The following is a 17,451-nucleotide window of genomic DNA, read 5'->3' on the forward strand; positions in this document are numbered from 1 at the left end:
ATCCACCCCCTCGCTGGTGGGAGGGAGTGGATTTCTCTCTTCTTTTTTTTTTTTTTGTTTTTACAGGATAGAAAGGAGGAGTTTGGTCTGATCAGGAGAAGTGAAAGTGAAATGAATCTCTAGAGTATTTAAAGAGGAAGTCTGGACTGCCTGAGCTGTTGGCAGCCGGGACCACAAAGAGGGACACACCGCTCAGAGATGATGGTGAGCTGCAGAACTTTTAGTCTCTATTTTGCAAACTGTCTCACCACTGTCAGTAACTTGCTGTGAGTAAGTGTCTTTTTGGCAGCTCCTTGTGTACTTTCACTTTGCTTTCTCTCATTCTTCTGGCTTTGTTTCTGTCCTCTTCTGTTTGTGTCAGTCTTCTTTCCACCTGTCTTTTTCTCCTTATTTGACCTCTTCACTTCTCAATATATATCTCAATATTTTTTTTTCCTTTTACCTTGTTTCATTGTTTGTAAGGAACATATTTGTTAAATCACTTCAGTCATTGTTGGACAGCTAAAAAGGTTTTCTTATCAAGGCTTGAAGTATACATGGCAAACTGAAAGCATGTTGGAGCTTGTGCTGTTTTATCTAAGTCCACTTTCTTTCTTCAACTTCCTTATTATTTTGTTATATTCCAGGTTTATTTGAAGCGTTTGAGGACATTAGAGTTTAAGGCAGCTTCAGATCAGGCTCTCAAAGCCCATTTTAAGCTCCACAGGAAGGAGTCCTACGATGTAAATCTCTTCCTTAAATTTTTTAGCTCTCTCTCTCCTTCCTTTTATCGTTCTATCAGCTCTTCCTCGTCAGACTGACCTCTCGTGCCCCACGCAGCTTGCTTTCTTTTTCTCTCTTCCCTCTTAACAGATAACACACAACAGGTTTTTCAAGATGGGGCACCAATACAAAAAGGACTGTTTGTAAGAGTAATACTGTAAATGATAAGTCAACAATCCTTGCCTCCAATATGTAACAGACAGCCTTGCGGAAAATTTGATAAGGCTTTAGTGTCTGCAATTCAAAATCCCACATGTTGAGCCTGGTTTAAAAAAAAAAAAAAAGTAAGCTTTATCAGTTTTTCTCCAAAGATGAACCCATTTGTTTTTCATTCTTCTTTCGGATTCCTGCATCTTGAGGAAGCTGCAAGGTTGTGACAGAAGTGTCAGTGGCATTTTGCTGCTGCTCCTCCGCATGCAGGGTTACAGTATAATAAGGTTCAATGCTCCAAATGAAGCAGATTGGTGGATTCCCAAAATGTGCTTCTGTGATACATTTATAAGGAAACACTTTAAGAGTAATCTTTAAAATAGGAGGTTAAAAATAACATGATTTATACTTTGTAATGCCTATTCCATTTTCAGAGCTGTGCTTAAATTTAAAAGGACTAATGTGATCAATGTTTCTATTTTCTGTAAAAACTAAAGTCAGTTTTAGTGTTAATGCCATAAGGTGAAAGAATATTTTCTTAGAGCATCCAAAATGTTTCAGTTATTTGTAAGTGAAATATGTCGAGTCCAGTTTCAAGTAAAATACTGTCAGTCAGCTGTTGCTTTGTATGAAACTCAGGATGAGACATTTGCCATTTGGTTCAGATGTAACTAAAACCACAGCCTACAGAGCAGAGGATTCATTAGACTACATGAATCATTGCTGGTGATGTAAAATTAGATCTTATCGCCGCTGAAAAACAAAAACAGAACAAAGTGAGCCAGAGGAAGCTGATGTGTAACAACTGTCAAATGAATTATTTATCTGAACTTTCTGCTGCTTACACAGTCCCACACTGGAAACAAGGCTCAGGGGCTTTAGATAATCATTACTGTGGTTTATAGTGAGACACCACAAATAAATCTAAGCTGTTTGAGGTCTTGTTGCTGCTACATAAAACTGGATTTAAAGGATCAGTCCACCCTAATTAGAAAAAGATTTACAGAAGTTTCATATACTTCTAGTGAACTGACTCTTTAAAGCTCCATATTTTTATTCAAGTGCATGCTATGTGACCTTTAGTTACTTTATACAGCATAAAATTTTGATTGATCTGTCCCACTCATGTAATGTAAATTCACTTTTTTTTCCCTGTCTATAACCATATTTTTTCTTCTTATTAGCTGTGCTATCCAGACCAGACCCGAGGCCAGCCCTGAACCTCGTTTTGGTGGATGGGATTGTAACGGAACCCATAATGCAGCTGTGATTCTGTGCTCCAGCTGGTTATGGGGTCCGTTTCCATCCCATAACGCACAAGACATCCTAAGTAGATGGGCTGACGGTGAGCTCATCTTTCTTCATCAGCATCTTCTCTCCTACCAGGAATTGTGTTTTTATATCCTCACCTTCCAACTGCAGATTACTCTGTTTTTCTTCAGTCAGTTTGAAAATGAAGCTGAAAACTTGTTTGTTTGTTTAATACACATCCAAGCTGATGGCACTGCATGGACAAACCAAAGCCTATTTAGCTTAAGTTCCCATTCTGATTCATAAAACCTGTGCTAACTGCTCACCATCAGTGAAAAAAAGTGAAACTAACACCACTGAGGCAGCTCAAAGTTGTTCTGCCATTTTGAAAATGGGTATTACCGTGTGCAAAGAGTGAATTTAGCTTTGTTCGATGTCTGACGCATAAGGTGTTTTTCCTCAATGACACGTTTTCTCCCGGATTGCTGACGACAGTAAACGCAACCGGGAATTTCGTGTCAGCCAAGAATGACACCTAGAGCGGCGACTCAAGAGCTCACCGCACATTATTTTATATTCTTCGTTTGTAACAGCACATTGTTCAGGGTACAATTTTTTCTAAATTTTTACATTATCCTTCGCCATACATCATTTTATGACCTGTAATACGCTTCATGAACCAATAAAGAGCAGCGTTTTTTCTACTGCAGTCTTACCACGGTGCGTTCTGGTTTCATTGTGCACTACTGGATGGCATAACTGAAACATGATATTTACATCAATGTCTGACACAGCAATGCTTTCTCTAAATGCCAAATTTCAACAGTGTTACCACCCACGTCGCACAGTAACCGTCTATGATTTACTGAAGTGAGACTGTTGAACAGCTCGTCCAGCGTATGAATGATACCACATGAAAGCAAATGCTTAGTAAAGAGTTTCCTACAACAAAAGGCTGCAGCTGTCTGTGTGACTTTTTGCTGAGGAGTTTGGTTCCCTGTTCACACCAACGTGCTCAGCTGAGGTGGTAAAGAGGCACAGTACATCCATCCATACGTCAGATATGACATGACATTGTTTTTGGGACACATTTGTCTTCTTTCCTGTAAACTGAAGGCTGTGTTCACACTGCAGGTGCTAAGTTCTCTAAATTTCAGATTTTCAGCCTCACATGGCAGGTCTGATCTTTTCTACTCAAACCAGCACAGCTGCCGTCTGGTATTGACTCAGATTTACTCTGCACAAAGGGTATAAACAAAGACTGGGTGGTAAAAGTGAGACTGGGAGAAGCTGGGGATGAAATATGACTAACACACTGACACTGAGTTCAGCAGCTGAGCCAATTCACACATTCAGCAGATTGTACACAGAGTGTGTGGAGTCAGCAAAAGACATTAACACATCTTTAAATTATTACATGATTATACTTTTAGTATAAAGTACCATACAGTTATTGTATAGCTTATAGTTATATGTGTTTTATGGGAGTCCAATGTGATACTGAATTTTGAGTTTAAAAGATTAAAAAGAGTACTACCAATATTTTTGGTATATTGCACCTGCAATAAGCATTTAACAGACTGGTTTTAGAAGTGAAATGATGGTGCTACAGTTGTTTATTATGGTGCAGTGTTTCTGTCCTTTTCAAAGTAGTGTTGAGTTGTTATTCCTGTGCACTCGTGTCTTTTTCACTGTTAGTTTACTATGGTATTTTATGGTAATGTATGTCTGTGGATTAACTAAACAGATAACATGAGCAGTGAATCAGAACAGAGGACGTGGGTCTGTAGTGTGAGCAGGGCCTGGTTTAAACCTGGATCTGTGAGAGCTGCAGGTGATCCGAGTTGAGGTCAAAGGCAAGATGATCTCAGTGACTTTTTTTGAAAATACATTGAAAATAAAAGTAACTGGAGCTCAGGCACTAGTCAGCTGGTGGAGGAGAGAGTCAGAAGTGTTCCCTGCACCTTAATAATCATGTCGAAAGCCGTCTTCAACTCACATGGGAAGAGTCGGTCAGCGGCCCGAAGGTGCCGACGGCGAAGGGAACCTAGAGAGTATCCTGTCCACGAGTTCAAGGTGTCTCTCGTGGTTTTCTCGACTGATACGTTCATGCATGGCCACGAGCTGGCTCATTAGATTGTTCTGCATTTCCTTCTCATGGTCCATTAACCTCTGCAGTCGCGCGTCCTCCTGCGCCTGCATGGCGGCGTCCATCTCTCTGAGCTGGGCAACAGTCGCTGACACTAAAGTAGAGACTTGCTCCATTACCGTTGTCTTCTTCTTCTTCGTGGGAACCGTGTATGCTGGAAAACCAGAGACACAACACAGTCAGTCAGTGACAGGACAGTGACACAGCTGTCAAACTCCATCCCCCACCCTCAGTGGTGTCTGCAACCTCAGGACCATGCAGCTCATCCACCTATCCTTTCTTATAACAGAAACACAAATACTTACTGGCGTTAATGGTGTGTAGTTGTTCTGATGGACTGTACTGGTCCTCGTCGTCCTCTGCCTCCACTGGTCCCAGATGTTTGTCAACTTCATCCCAGAGGCCGACTACCACCTCCTGATGCTCCTCGCTGAGGGCAGACGACGGCGGCGGGGGCGGTGGAGGAGGAGGAGGAGGAGGAGGAGGTTGCAGTGGGGGTGAGGGTGCAGGTGGGGGTGTGGGACTCCTGTGCCGTTTCACCGGGTTCCCCGCGGGGGCATTCCCGAAAACCCTGTGGCACTGCTCGTAAAACGGCCAGTCGACACGGTCGCTCCCGCAGCGGGTCTTCTGCTGGTGGTACTTGATGTACTGCTTCCTGAGCGCCTTCAGTTTGCTGATCACCTGCATGTGAGACCTGTACACCCCCCTCTCCGCCAGCAGTTTGGTCATCCGGCTGTAAACTACAGAGTCCTTCACCGTGCCCGTGATCTGGTTACGGATCGCCTCCGACCCCCGGATGGTCAGAAGTTCTTTGATTTCGTTCTCCTGCCAGTTGTGCATCTTATCTCTTGTGGAAAATACTGCAGCTGAAGCGTCTCAACTTACTACAAAGACCTCCCTTGTATATGTGCGCCCCTTTACGTCATATTTTTGAGCCGGAAGAAGACGAGCTCAAAAATAATCTACTGTAGATGGCTCACTCAGAAGGTTTAAAAAAAAAGTGTAGTCAGTTAAGCATGAAAGTATGATGAGAATAATCTGATGCTTTTTAAAATAGTAAATCTTTAAAATATTAATAATAATCATATATTTCAACTTCTTGTTTTGTTATTGTTAATTACAACCCAGTCACAGTGGTATTAAAGCATTGCATTCAGCAGATGAATGAGAAAACAGCCTTCTGAAGCTACACACATTTTTGAGTGGAGAGGAACTTATTTGATGAATCAAATAATGTATTGTATTTTCAGGTCCTGAACATGCTTAATCAAAAGCTATTATCAGCTGTTATTATCATAAGAAGTAGTAATAATAGTAGTAGTAGTAGTAGTGAGTGATATTAGTCATGTCATTGCTCCTAATTTATATATTCATGCAAATATGCTACATGGTCAAATGTATGTGAACAGAAACATTACATGTATATTCATATTTTATTTCACTGTTTGTTTTTTAACATCCCTGTGTGTTTTAATGTCTTACTGTGTGTTTCTTTATTGCACTGACGGGAGTTGCTCTGCAATCTCATTGTACCCTAATACAATGACAATAAAGTTTTATGTTCTATTATATTCATACCCCTATGTGTCTGCTGAACATCTCATTCCAAAACTTAAAAAGACATGGCCGTTAATGTGCTCCTATAAAAGCCTCCTCTTATGTCCACAGGGATTTGCTCCCATTCACCCACAGGAGAGAAAAAAAAGTGTTTGGTGCAGCTGAGGTCAGAACTCTATGCAAATCAATCAAGATTTTTTAGATCAACTGGAAACACTATTTCTTTGTGGGCTTCACTTTGCACACATGGGTACTGTCAAGCTGAAACAAAGTAGGAACCATACTGCTGTCTAAAATATTACTGTATGTCGCAGCATTAAGATTCCCACAAATTAAAGTAGGTGCTCAGACCAGAGGCACAGACAGTATGTGTCCACATACTTTTGGCCATGTAGTGCAGTTAAGATTGCATTTTACTATTGCCATGCACTGGGTGGCGCTATTAGGGACGTCCCACTGGTCCAACACGAAAAATCACCCCGACAGAAACACGACTGCACTTCACTAGTTCCACGGAGGAAAAACAGCCAATGCAGTCGTCTCCTTACAGCCAATATCGATCACTGATCAACCGTGCGGCTGGAATATCGCATGTAACTCGGCAGCGTGCCTCAGCACCGACCAGCGTGAGCGCGTTTTAACAGCAGACATGAGCGGGGTGTGGATGTGCTGAAAGCCTGGTAGCACGCTTACCTGTTTGTGTCGGGGTGGTGATGGAGAATCTCGAGGAGCCTTCGCCCCTCCGGATCACCCCTACAGTCCGAGCGCTGAGCTCCGCACTGCGGGGGAAGCGTGAAAATGTCCCCGATTCCAGCCGCGGAAACGGCGACAGGATCTTCCCAGAGCCGGAGAAGCTTTGGTTCAAGGAGAGCAGCGCAAAAAACCTGCGAAACAGGGACTTTCTGTCGCCGACCACGATGCTTAACACGCTGTATGCGGACGGACAGGTTGGTTTGACTGATACCTGTTGGGTTTGCAGGCATTTTATTGGGCTTAATGTTCGCTTCGCTGTGTTTTTTTTTTTTTGTCACCAAATTCACCGAATGGAGCTATCAGCTGAACGCTCGTTTAAAGAAAACAGGAGTCACCGCCGGACCCTCTCATTAAACGGTGTCATCCTCTGATGTTAAACACAGCTAACGTTGGTTAACACGCTAAACTATATATGCTAAGAAGGTCTACATTTTATTTCTCCGTTAATCAGTATAGTTCCGAGATAGGTACTGAGGGAATCACGTTTGCTAGGGAGCAAATGAATGTTAAATGCTAAGAATAATAATGATTATGGTTCATTTATTCTCATTTGTATTTAATTGTATTATCCTAAACGCTTTAGCAATATTCAGTGTTCACCTGACATTCAAATGAAATGAAATGAAATGAATTGAATTGAATTGAATAGAATATTTAAATGGATGGAAAGTGTTTGCAACCGTTTCGAACGTGACTCGACCAATAGGAGCAGAGGACCGGAACTATCTGCTTTATAAGGCTCAGCTGATTCCAGCTGCCTGCCTGAAAATAGAAAATCAGAGCAGAGTGGACTCTCACAGATCTTTAGTAAAGACGCGTAAAATTACTAAATCATCAGTGTGTTTCAGTCATACCGAGACAGGCAGAACCCCATGGAGTCCGCTGACTTTGCCCCATCATGATCGACCAGACACTAGCAGCCTGCGGCAGTAATTATTAACCCATGAGTGGCATATACAATATGGGTCAGACAGACACGCACAGCAGCAGGCCAAGAAACAGGAAGGCACAAAAACACACATATGGCTGTTTCATAGCTTGATCGTGTGACTCTGTTATATAAACAGTGTGTTGGAGTGTAAACAATTATAATAAATTCATCCTTCAACCACCACCTCTGGCACATTGCATCTGTGAGCGTGCTCATGCGTCCTTGTGTAGGAGGATGTTGTGTTTGCATGTAGTGGACTGCAATATGAGCATCTGTAATGTGTTTACACACTAGAAATGCACTGATATGGATTTTTTGAAGCAGGTTTTTCCCCCCCTCATGTCATTGTTATCCATGCGTGAATATGATGATGTTCTAATCCTTCCTTGTATCCACCCAGGTTCCTCCAGCAGTGATGTCCCGGGTCCTGTCCCTTCGTGGCAGTGGGGTTCTCCCTGTGGCTGGTGGGGAGGTGATGGGTGAGGGGCTGAGGGTGAGGGTGGACCGGGCTGCGGCCTTCAGAGCCGTTCTGTCAGGTGGAGCCACCGAGTACCTGAAGCCCTCAAGTGAGAGGCAGGGCTGTGTGGTGCTTAACTGCCCCGCGCTGCACCCTAAACCCAACACACCCACTCCTGATACACTGACTCTGGGCCAGCTGAGGACTGTTCTGTTGGCTGACCACATGGGGGCGCTGCTGAGAGGACAGGGGTGAGTTAATTCCAGCATGACTCTCTCTTAAATCCACCACATCCACGACCCATATTTCAATATTTTCTGACTTTTGAAAGACTAAATAATTTAATCAGTCATTTAAAAAATAGCACACAGATAAACTGCTTATGAAAATAAGTTTTTTGCAGCTATAGGTGTAACATGCTGATGTGCATCTCCTTGCCTGTCTTAGATTTGCAGTGTCCTGTTGTCCCACGCTCCCAGAAGACAGCGACATCATCACCTTTCTCCGAGCTCTAGGAATCGATTGGCCGACAGCGCCGGCCAACTGGACCAATGAGGAGCGTGAGGAGAAGATCCAGGAGGCGCTGGAGAACTGCCCATACAGAGAGAGGGAAACAGAGAGAGGCAGGAGGGCGAGCGGAGGGGGAGGAAGGAAGGTGGAGGAGGGGGAGGACGAGGGAGCGCTCAGGGTCAACCTGAAACGAGTGTTCCAGGAAGAGGGGCTGCTGGGATATGACCCTAGCCTTGGTACCTGCACAGGTAAGACCACAAAGAGGTACATTTGATTTTTTTTCTTTGTTTGTTTTTTGAGAATCCGGTACTGTTGATTTTTGCTATAGTTTATTGTTATATTCTATGAGTGTGTTTGCGCTGTGCTGCTTTTTGTGAGGGGAAAACAGGTTGTGTGACAATCACTTTGTTTTCACAATGTCTAAATGAAGGTTGCAATTTAAGAAAATTGCCCCTCAGACTTGCAGGTGGTGCCATTTAAAAACCTGAACTGTCTTTCTGTCTGGTCTACACCATTGTTCCTTTTGTTTTGTGTTGAAAAATAGTCTCAACAGACCCTGCATTTGGTAGTCTGAGATGTGGTCTTTGTCCGATGGTCTATTAATGATTGTACATCAATTGAAGAAACTAAATTAGGCTCCAACCCTTCATCATTCCTTTCTTTCTGTCTACATTCATTTCTTTGTTCATGTCTCAAACATTTTCCAGAAAGTATTCATTCCCCCTCACTTTTAGCACACTTCATTGTGTTGAGCCTTTAATTGTAAATGGATAAAGCTGCCAATTTGTAAAGATGGCATTTCACTCACTGCCACAGACCCGTCTTATCTGATGGAGCTTGAGAGAAAGAACGGAGTAAAGAGCCCAAATCCAGATGTGCAAAGCTTGTAAAGACTTGAAGCTGTAATTGCTGCCAAAGGGGCTTTTACAAAATACTTAATTAAGGGCCTGCATGCTTTGGTGAATGAGAAATTTCAGCTTTAGATCTTTAATAAATTTGCAAAAACATTTCTAAAAAATATGTTTTAATTCATGCCAAGCTCATAAAACAGTCTCCTGGCTCCAACTCCATACTTAATGGACAGACATGACAGACATGTTTCATGTGTTATCACAGCTTTAAGCAAGAGAAAATAGTGGTAGGGTAACAGGTAGTTGGTGTTATATATTTTCTGATTAGAGATTTTTGGTAAATCTGTTTCAGTACACAGGGACAGTGTCTCCCACCTGGCACAACTGGACCTAGCTACAACTGACTGCACAGTGAGACACGCACAAAAAACAACCACACACACACACACACACACACACACACACACACACACACACACACACACACACACAAATGTGCACTACACACTGACAATTTCCTTTTTTCTCAATTAAAAGCAACAGACAAAGCACTGATTTGTCCATTCTTTCTGCATCTTTCATAGGTAGCCATGGCAACAGCGTTGCATGTGACTTCCTGTCAGGATGAGTTCCGCCAGCAGCAGATCGCAATGCTGTGGAGAGCCAGTGGAGCGACACATACACAGGTAGCCACACACATACACACACACACACACATACACACATAATCATGTACTGCATTGTGTTCCTATTTTTACCCACTCTGCTCTCTGTGTCTGCAGAGACATCTGGTGTGTGGGCCTGTGAAGACTCCTGGTTCTCACCTCACTGCTGCACAGTACCTGCAGTAAGACACATCACTGTTTTGTTTTTTTTTTGTCGACAGTTGTATCTCTTCTCATCTCTTTTCACCATTTCTTACCTAGTCTTTAGGTTTTCTTGTCTTCCCTGTCTCTCTTACCCTCCCCTCCTCTTCTCCGCCTCCACTCCCCCTGCCCAGCTCTCCACCACACAGATATTTATTAGCACAAAAGACAGTTTAACTATGATCCTCTCTGCTCTGTAAAGTTGCAGTTGTAATTGAACTAAATTAAAAGAACACTACAGGGCGTCGATGGTGGTTTTCTTCAGCTCTGTGTGATCGCAGTATATTTTTAGCCCAGCTGTCTGTGGAAATGAGGCCTTTGTTGTTTCTGTCTCCCTCCTCTCCTCCAGGCTGAGAAGAGGACAAATGAAGGAGGCCTCAGAGATGAAGTATGGCGATCAAGTAGAAGGTGCGTGTGCACTTAAAACAGTGTGCGTTTATGTACATGGTCAGTGCTTGTATGGTCCTCACTTATGAAACTCACCTGAAATGATGAGGTCATGTAATGCCTCGTCCCCCTCCAGGTCAGACGTGGGATGACATCATCAGGGTCATGACCTCTGCCACTGTCAGATTTGAGCTGCTGTCAACGGTCCACACTAGTCCTGTGAGTGATTGTTACAGCTGTTTGTTTTGTGCTTGGAGATGCACTACGTGTGTGTGTGTGTGTGTTTAAGAATGTGTATTTCTCCCAAACACCTTCTCTGTTCACAGAGAAACTGATGACAGTTTACTCTGTGATATAATTAGCTGAGTCAGAATGATTGACACCTGTGTGTGTGTGTGTGTGCAGGTGACACTTGACGTCCAGAAGGAAGGGGGTGTGTCCACCAAAGGGCCAAGAGGAGGAGTGTTTGTGATGTACAACTGCGCCAGACTGCACACTCTGTTCGACAGCTACGAGAGAGGAGTGGAGAAGGGTGAGATTTGTTTAGGCTTGATGTCCTTTTAATCAGGTTTTTTTTTTCCAACCACAAGGCCTAGCAGAAGCTGAATGATTTAATTCATTTCTTTATTATTCTTTGCTTGTCAACTAGGTTTCATATGCTTTTAAGTAGCAAGACATGGCTTTAAGGTGCTAAAACGGACTCTGCGTCAGCGAGAAACTGAGACATATCCAGTGTGACAGGCCTGCTGTGGCTAGAAGGCTACTGCTTATTTTGACAGTCAATATACTGAAGATCAGCCTCACACCAATTTGAAATCCTATATAACTGTTTAATTTCCACCTAAACACAAATTGGTGGATATTTTTTAAAAATTGAAACCATTTCTAATTTTCTCAAATTAGTTGAGCTACTCCACAATTTTTTCATGTTTGGAATCACAGCTTTATGGAGCTATTTTTTTGTTTTGTTTTTTGTTTACAGTTATTACTTATAATAAGCTTGAATTTGATTTGTGTATCAGCATGCACTTTCATGTAGTTTATGTGACTGTTTTATGTACAGGTCTGTACCCAGAAATCCCTGAGGCTTCCCAGCTAGATTTCTCTGCCCTGAAAGAGGAGGTGCCACTTTATTTTATACTGTTATGTTATTGTGCTCTGTATTATGCTTATATGTCTCCCCTTTCCTCTGTTTTCCTTTGTTTTCATTTTTCTCGTTCCATTAAGGGACATGTTCGACTAAAAGCTTTTCACAGCAACATTTCTGTGGTGATACTGACGTCCTGTCTCTGTGCTGTGACTGACAGGGCGAGTGGCTTCTCCTGTTCAATTACCTCATTCCGTTCTCCGAGCTGCTGGACCAATCGGGACGAGCGTTAGACGGAGAAGGGGGAGGAGCCAGGGTCAATATTAAGACTGAACAGGTAGGAGAAGGATTTAGATGAACTGATTCAACAAGCTGCATAGTCTGGTGTTAATGTAACTCAGAAATGTGTTTGTGTTCCTCAGATCTGTAAATTTCTCGTGTCTCTCAGTAAAGACTTCAGCTCGTACTACAACAGAGTCCACGTGCTGGGGGTGAGGATGCATTTGTGTGTTGCCATAGAAGAGATAAGATTGATTAAACTGGATTACGTCATAGATGTTATGTTGGTTTTGTGTTCGTATAGTACATGCATACACTGGAGTGGACTTTTAAGTGCTCCAGAGTTGTCTTTGTAGATGAATGCTGTGTGTCTCTCTCTGGATCATCTGCTCCCTTTCTCTTTTTTCCCTTTTTAACCTCCACATATGCTCTTACCATATCCTTCCTCCTCATCTCATCTTTCTTTCTTTCCTTCTTTCCAGGAGCCGTTGCCTCATCTCTTCAACCAGATGTTTTGTCGTCTGTATCTGTTGAGAGCCTTGAGAGAGCTCTACCACAGCGCTCTGGACACCCTCAACCTTCCCCCCATCAGGCAACTATAGCCTCGACACGATTCACTCCTGCTTTGACCACCGTTAGCCCTACCTCCCCACCCACCTCACACACACACACACACACCCCTCACAAACACCCCTCAAAACACACACTCACCTATGTTTTGCAACTGTAGCTTCATCGTAGAAACACATTCTTAGCCTTCCCTATTTTCTGGCATTGTTACAGTCAGTTTCCCCCTATGTAGCTTCTACAGCTCTTTGTGATTGATCCCTGTGGCTGGACAGATGCCGGAACTCATCAATCATGTAAGGTGACATTGGTAAACTCTGAACTCTGCACACTGTGAGTGAGTTCAGCTTGATCGGGACAGATTAATGTGGTTAGAAAGTGTTTTTATATTGTTTAAGGAATGATTTGCTATTTTGGGAAATGTATTTTTTTTTAAATTTGCTTCTTAGCTTAGCTTAGCTTAGCACAAACAAAAGCTAGCCTGGCGGCACCTTTAAAGCTCACTTATTAATGCATTGTTTCTTCTGTGTTCTGTGTAATAGACCCTAGGCGGTGATGACATTTGTGGCTTTACAGGGCGTTACGTGCTGTAATGATTTCTTGGTCATGCCAGGAACCTCCCGGAGTCTCCACTGGTTGCCTGGGTAACAAAATGTGCCTGCCAGCATCTCTGAAACTCACTAATTAGCACGTTATATCTTGTTTGTTTAATCCATACAAAAATGTGTAAGAAGGACAATTTGATATTTCATGGGGCTATTATTTATTGGATTGTTTCTTGGCTTGGGCCAGTTGCCAGGCAACCAGCAGAGACTCCAGGAAGTTACTGTTCTCAAGAAATAGTCTGGCACATAAACCCACTAAAAGAGCTAATTGTTGTTTTTGCACTTCAGTTTTTGTACAGATTTAAACAAACAAGAATCAGTTAGTGAGCCTGAATTGCTGGTAGGTAGATTCTTTGGACAGAGCTGGGTAAACTGTTCCCTGTTTGCAGCCTTTGTGCTAAGCTAAGCTAATGGGGTAGTTCCCAAAATATCAAACTATTCCTTTAAATCTGGATTAGCTACATTTGGGTGTAGATTTCCCTCCATTATGGATACCCCGCAGCAGAATTTTAACAGCTAAATGGGGCAAAAGGTACAGTGTCTCAGTTAGCAAACATGGGATGTTTTATATTTTCCTGTTGAAGTTCTACTTTGTAATTATAAGTTCCCTACTTATGTGACCATACAGTACATTTTAACCTAACAACAAAACCCACCATGATTCTGGTGCCAAAATCCCAGCATCAGTATAGGCAACCCAGCTAAACTGTAGTGAGATTCTAAATTGCCTTATCATCTCAGTACCTACTATTTAATGTCACTAACAGTCTCCCCTCTTTGAAACACAAATGTCTTAGTCACTGCCTAAAAAAATCTTACTTTTTATGAGGCTTTGTTGTTGAGGGTCCAGTTTCATGTATGTTGGCCACCTTGCATTTATCCATACCACACAAATATTTATTGTCAGTTTAGAAAAAAACTGTAGACCTGTACATTATACAAATATATATATATATATATATAGAGAGAGAGAGATTCTGCATAATGAGTCTTATTTGCTGTGTTCATATGATAATTCACAGCCCTCAGATTAGTTATACTCTTTGTGCTTGACAAATCACAAATGTTCAGTATCAAACAAACATGTACCAGATAAACAGGTGTGACAAAAACAGTACATTAGCAGCATTTAGGACCACGTGCCAAAATGTTAGAATATGCATGAAGTGGCATGAAAATAATGTATATGAAGAATTTTATGCCAAAAATGTTATTTTTAAATTTTGGGAAGGGAAAAATACTGACCTAAAGTTGATCCTTTGGTAGTTCTGAAATGGGAAATGGGTTGTTGCCGTTTCAGTTACCTACTGTTTGTTAAAATGTGCCATAACTTGTTTACTTGTTTTAATCTTGTTTTAATTTCAGTTGTGTCGTACACAAAGATCAAATATCTTACATATTCACTTCTCACTGCATGAAATGTTGTTTGCTCCTGTTTCAACTATGAATTTTTTTTAATGGACTACTTCAATGGACAATTCATTTACTAAAGAAAAGGGAAGGGGATGTTTACAACATGCTGATTTATTTATTTACAGTAACTGTCTCGTTAACTGTCACTGTAATTACCACAGTATTAAAGCATGAGAGATGCAGGATGAGGGACTTATACTGTCCCACTGTGTCTATAAACAGATTTATTGTAAGTATAGATGCAGTGTGTTCACTTACAATGGTGTGTTTCTGGTGCTGCCATGTTTTCACCCATCAGGCTTCAACATCTCTGACCTTCAGCCATTTCTTGTTCTTTTCTTCTTCCCCTTTGTCATCATTTCCTCCATCTCTCTGATAAGAGCCCTTGTACGTCACTCACTACATGAGTCCTCACATGTGGCGCTTAAGCCGACCTTTCCTAATTTTAGTTCCACAGGTTTTGGATGTTCAAGTACTTGGGATTAATTTTCTTCATGCAGATGTCTGGAAATCCTGATATGAGGGTTTTTTCAGCTGAAACTGTGGAAGCCCATTTCTGCCAATGTGATGAAAAAAAATATCCTGGAAGTCCATATAATGAGAAACTTTCTCGAAATAATGACTTAGTTTCTCAAAAACAATGAGAAACCTTCTCAAAATGAGTTTCTCATTAGTTTGAGAAACTAACTCATTATTTTACAGCTTTGTGACGAACACCATCAATTTCTTTTCTCTTGTTTTCAATAGTGAAAAAAAAAAAAATTCTGAAACCAAATAAAAATCAGCAACACCAGTGCATAGCTTTGCATCCGGTAACATTTACAGTATTTGCCTCAGCTTCACAGGACATTCTTTCTTATCCTGGAAAACGTCCCTTTGTCTCTGACCCAGAAGTATATCCGCCCATCTGAATCTAAATAATACTGCCAAACGTACTCCTACACACATCTGTCCACCCACACTTTCGGTGACTCTCCCATCTGCAGAATTAAAACCACCATGACGGACTCTCTCGCTGTGTGTTTGTCTCTGGCTTCAGCGTCAGACAGATGTACATACTGATGCTGTTATTCTGTAGATACATCCCCCTGTGCTCCGTTGCAGCGCACTGCCCTTAGGTCAGTTACATAGATACAACAATAACCCACACTCTGCATGGATGCACAGTATATGCTGTTAACGGTGATCCATCATTGTAGATACAACCCTGGTAATGTGACGTACCATTTGTCTTTGCCCTTTTTCTCTGTGTACATCCTTTCCTCTTGCATGGATTTCTAACTCTGTGTTTTCTTCCCTTCTGTCTGTTGATCATCATTTCCCTTCTTGGAAGCTCAGTTACAAAAAGAAGGCACCGATTAATGGCTGATTTCAAGCCAAAGATTTGCTACTCCTTTGCCAGAGTAGGAACAGTGCAGAAACAGATGATTTTATTTGCTCACATGAAATATACGTTTTCATATTTTATAAATGAGGCTGTCTGCTGACTTTGTGAATATACATCTACCCTGAATGGTGTAGTCTGTCCCAGTTTAATCTCCATCCTGCTTTTTTTTCTCCCTCCATCTCCTCCTGTATCTGCTGTCAATGCACAGACCTTTGACCTGTATGTTACATATACTGTAATGCAGCTCTTCTTTGATCCTTGTTTTGGTGAGTAAACCGGCATCAAAGCAGTTGGTTCTTCTGGATTCAGATTGGAAATCCATACTATCTTTATGTGTTATTACATACAGATGCAACTGTGTGATCGTGGGTTTATGAAACTTGATATATACCGTATTTATGATGCCACTTGGCCCCGGACTCTTTTTCCTCTCATTTGATTTCTTCCTTATGCGGTTTGTTCTTACTGTGAATCATTTTCTTTCTTCTTTTGTTCTTATGTTCCTTTCCCTGTTTATTTCCTCTCTAATCCCTCAGCTGTCCTCCTGATTTCCAAACATTTATCCATTGTTTGTTCCCCTATTGTTCTCTCTTTTCATTCAGTCAATAAAATAAATAGGAAGGTGGAAGGAAAAGAAGTGACAGACTGATTATGAACCAGACAGTAAATTTCAAACTTTAATGTGACATGTACCACTGCAGAAGGTCCTGCATTTCCATTCTTTCTCACTGTTCCTGTCTGATGTTCTGTGCCATTATATGTGGCACAAATCACACACGTGCACACACAAGGGTTGGACCAGTTAACTGTAGTGCTGATGTTCAGTGTACGTATAAATTTAGCATTACTTATATTATAATCGAATAAGTGTCCTTTCCTCCAGAATTAAATTCTTGTCTGGGTTGAAAAGCTTGGGAGAAAATATTTATCCAATCACACGAGTCTTAAAACCAGAGAAGTAAAAGGGTTGTATCTGTCTAAGCCTAACACACACACACACACATCTGTGTGTCTCACTTACAACTTTTTTCCTTCCTTGAATCTAACCTGTACTTTCCAATCTATGCTTCTTGTACACGTGTGGGATCAATAAATTATTTCTAACTCCTGTGACCTGTTGATGTTTAATGTGACATTTTGATTTAATGACATAGTGAAACTAAGAGTCAGGCACAAGTTGGTAGACATGTATAATAAGGTAATAACTGGAGGAACTGGTTCTGTTTTAATGAACTGAGGAGTACAGACAAATCAATTGACTGTCTTAATAATAGTAATGCTATTAGTGGAGTATTTCACCATGGGGAAGGTCACTAGCACCAATTAGTATGTAGTCTAGATAGGAGACCATGTTGGCAGTTACTGGAACCTCTAAATTTCATTTGCTGTTTGAGAGAAGATTGTAACTGAGTGTTGTTGGTTAGTGTCGACAATAATCCTGCACAGCTGCTTCCCAATTAGCTCAACTTAACAATGAAGGAATTAAAAT

The 17,451-nt window shown here is 41.6% G+C and overlaps 2 protein-coding genes across 2 annotated transcripts; one reads left to right on the top strand and one right to left on the bottom strand.

Annotated features, from left to right (window-relative positions):
* Positions 1-1,620: 1,620 nt before the first annotated feature.
* Positions 1,621-5,198, bottom strand: LOC121187723 (formin-like protein 10). The gene is made up of 2 exons (XM_041047116.1): positions 4,618-5,198; positions 1,621-4,466 (listed from the first exon to the last, which is right to left on the bottom strand). Exons 1-2 carry the CDS (start codon positions 5,150-5,152, stop codon positions 4,177-4,179), a joined length of 825 nt encoding a protein of 274 aa, XP_040903050.1. The 5' UTR covers positions 5,153-5,198; the 3' UTR covers positions 1,621-4,176.
* Positions 5,199-6,383: 1,185 nt separating this feature from the next.
* On the top strand, positions 6,384-17,007 carry dalrd3 (DALR anticodon binding domain containing 3). The gene is made up of 13 exons (XM_041047083.1): positions 6,384-6,816; positions 7,954-8,261; positions 8,458-8,768; positions 9,724-9,782; positions 9,956-10,057; positions 10,154-10,218; positions 10,587-10,645; positions 10,761-10,843; positions 11,030-11,156; positions 11,688-11,746; positions 11,932-12,048; positions 12,134-12,202; positions 12,473-17,007. The coding sequence occupies exons 1-13, from the start codon at positions 6,583-6,585 to the stop codon at positions 12,590-12,592; spliced, it is 1,713 nt and encodes a 570-aa protein (XP_040903017.1). The 5' UTR covers positions 6,384-6,582; the 3' UTR covers positions 12,593-17,007.
* Positions 17,008-17,451: the final 444 nt, after the last annotated feature.

The sequence above is a fragment of the Toxotes jaculatrix genome, chromosome 2, assembly GCF_017976425.1.
Source record: "Toxotes jaculatrix isolate fToxJac2 chromosome 2, fToxJac2.pri, whole genome shotgun sequence".
Taxonomy (NCBI): domain Eukaryota; kingdom Metazoa; phylum Chordata; class Actinopteri; family Toxotidae; genus Toxotes; species Toxotes jaculatrix.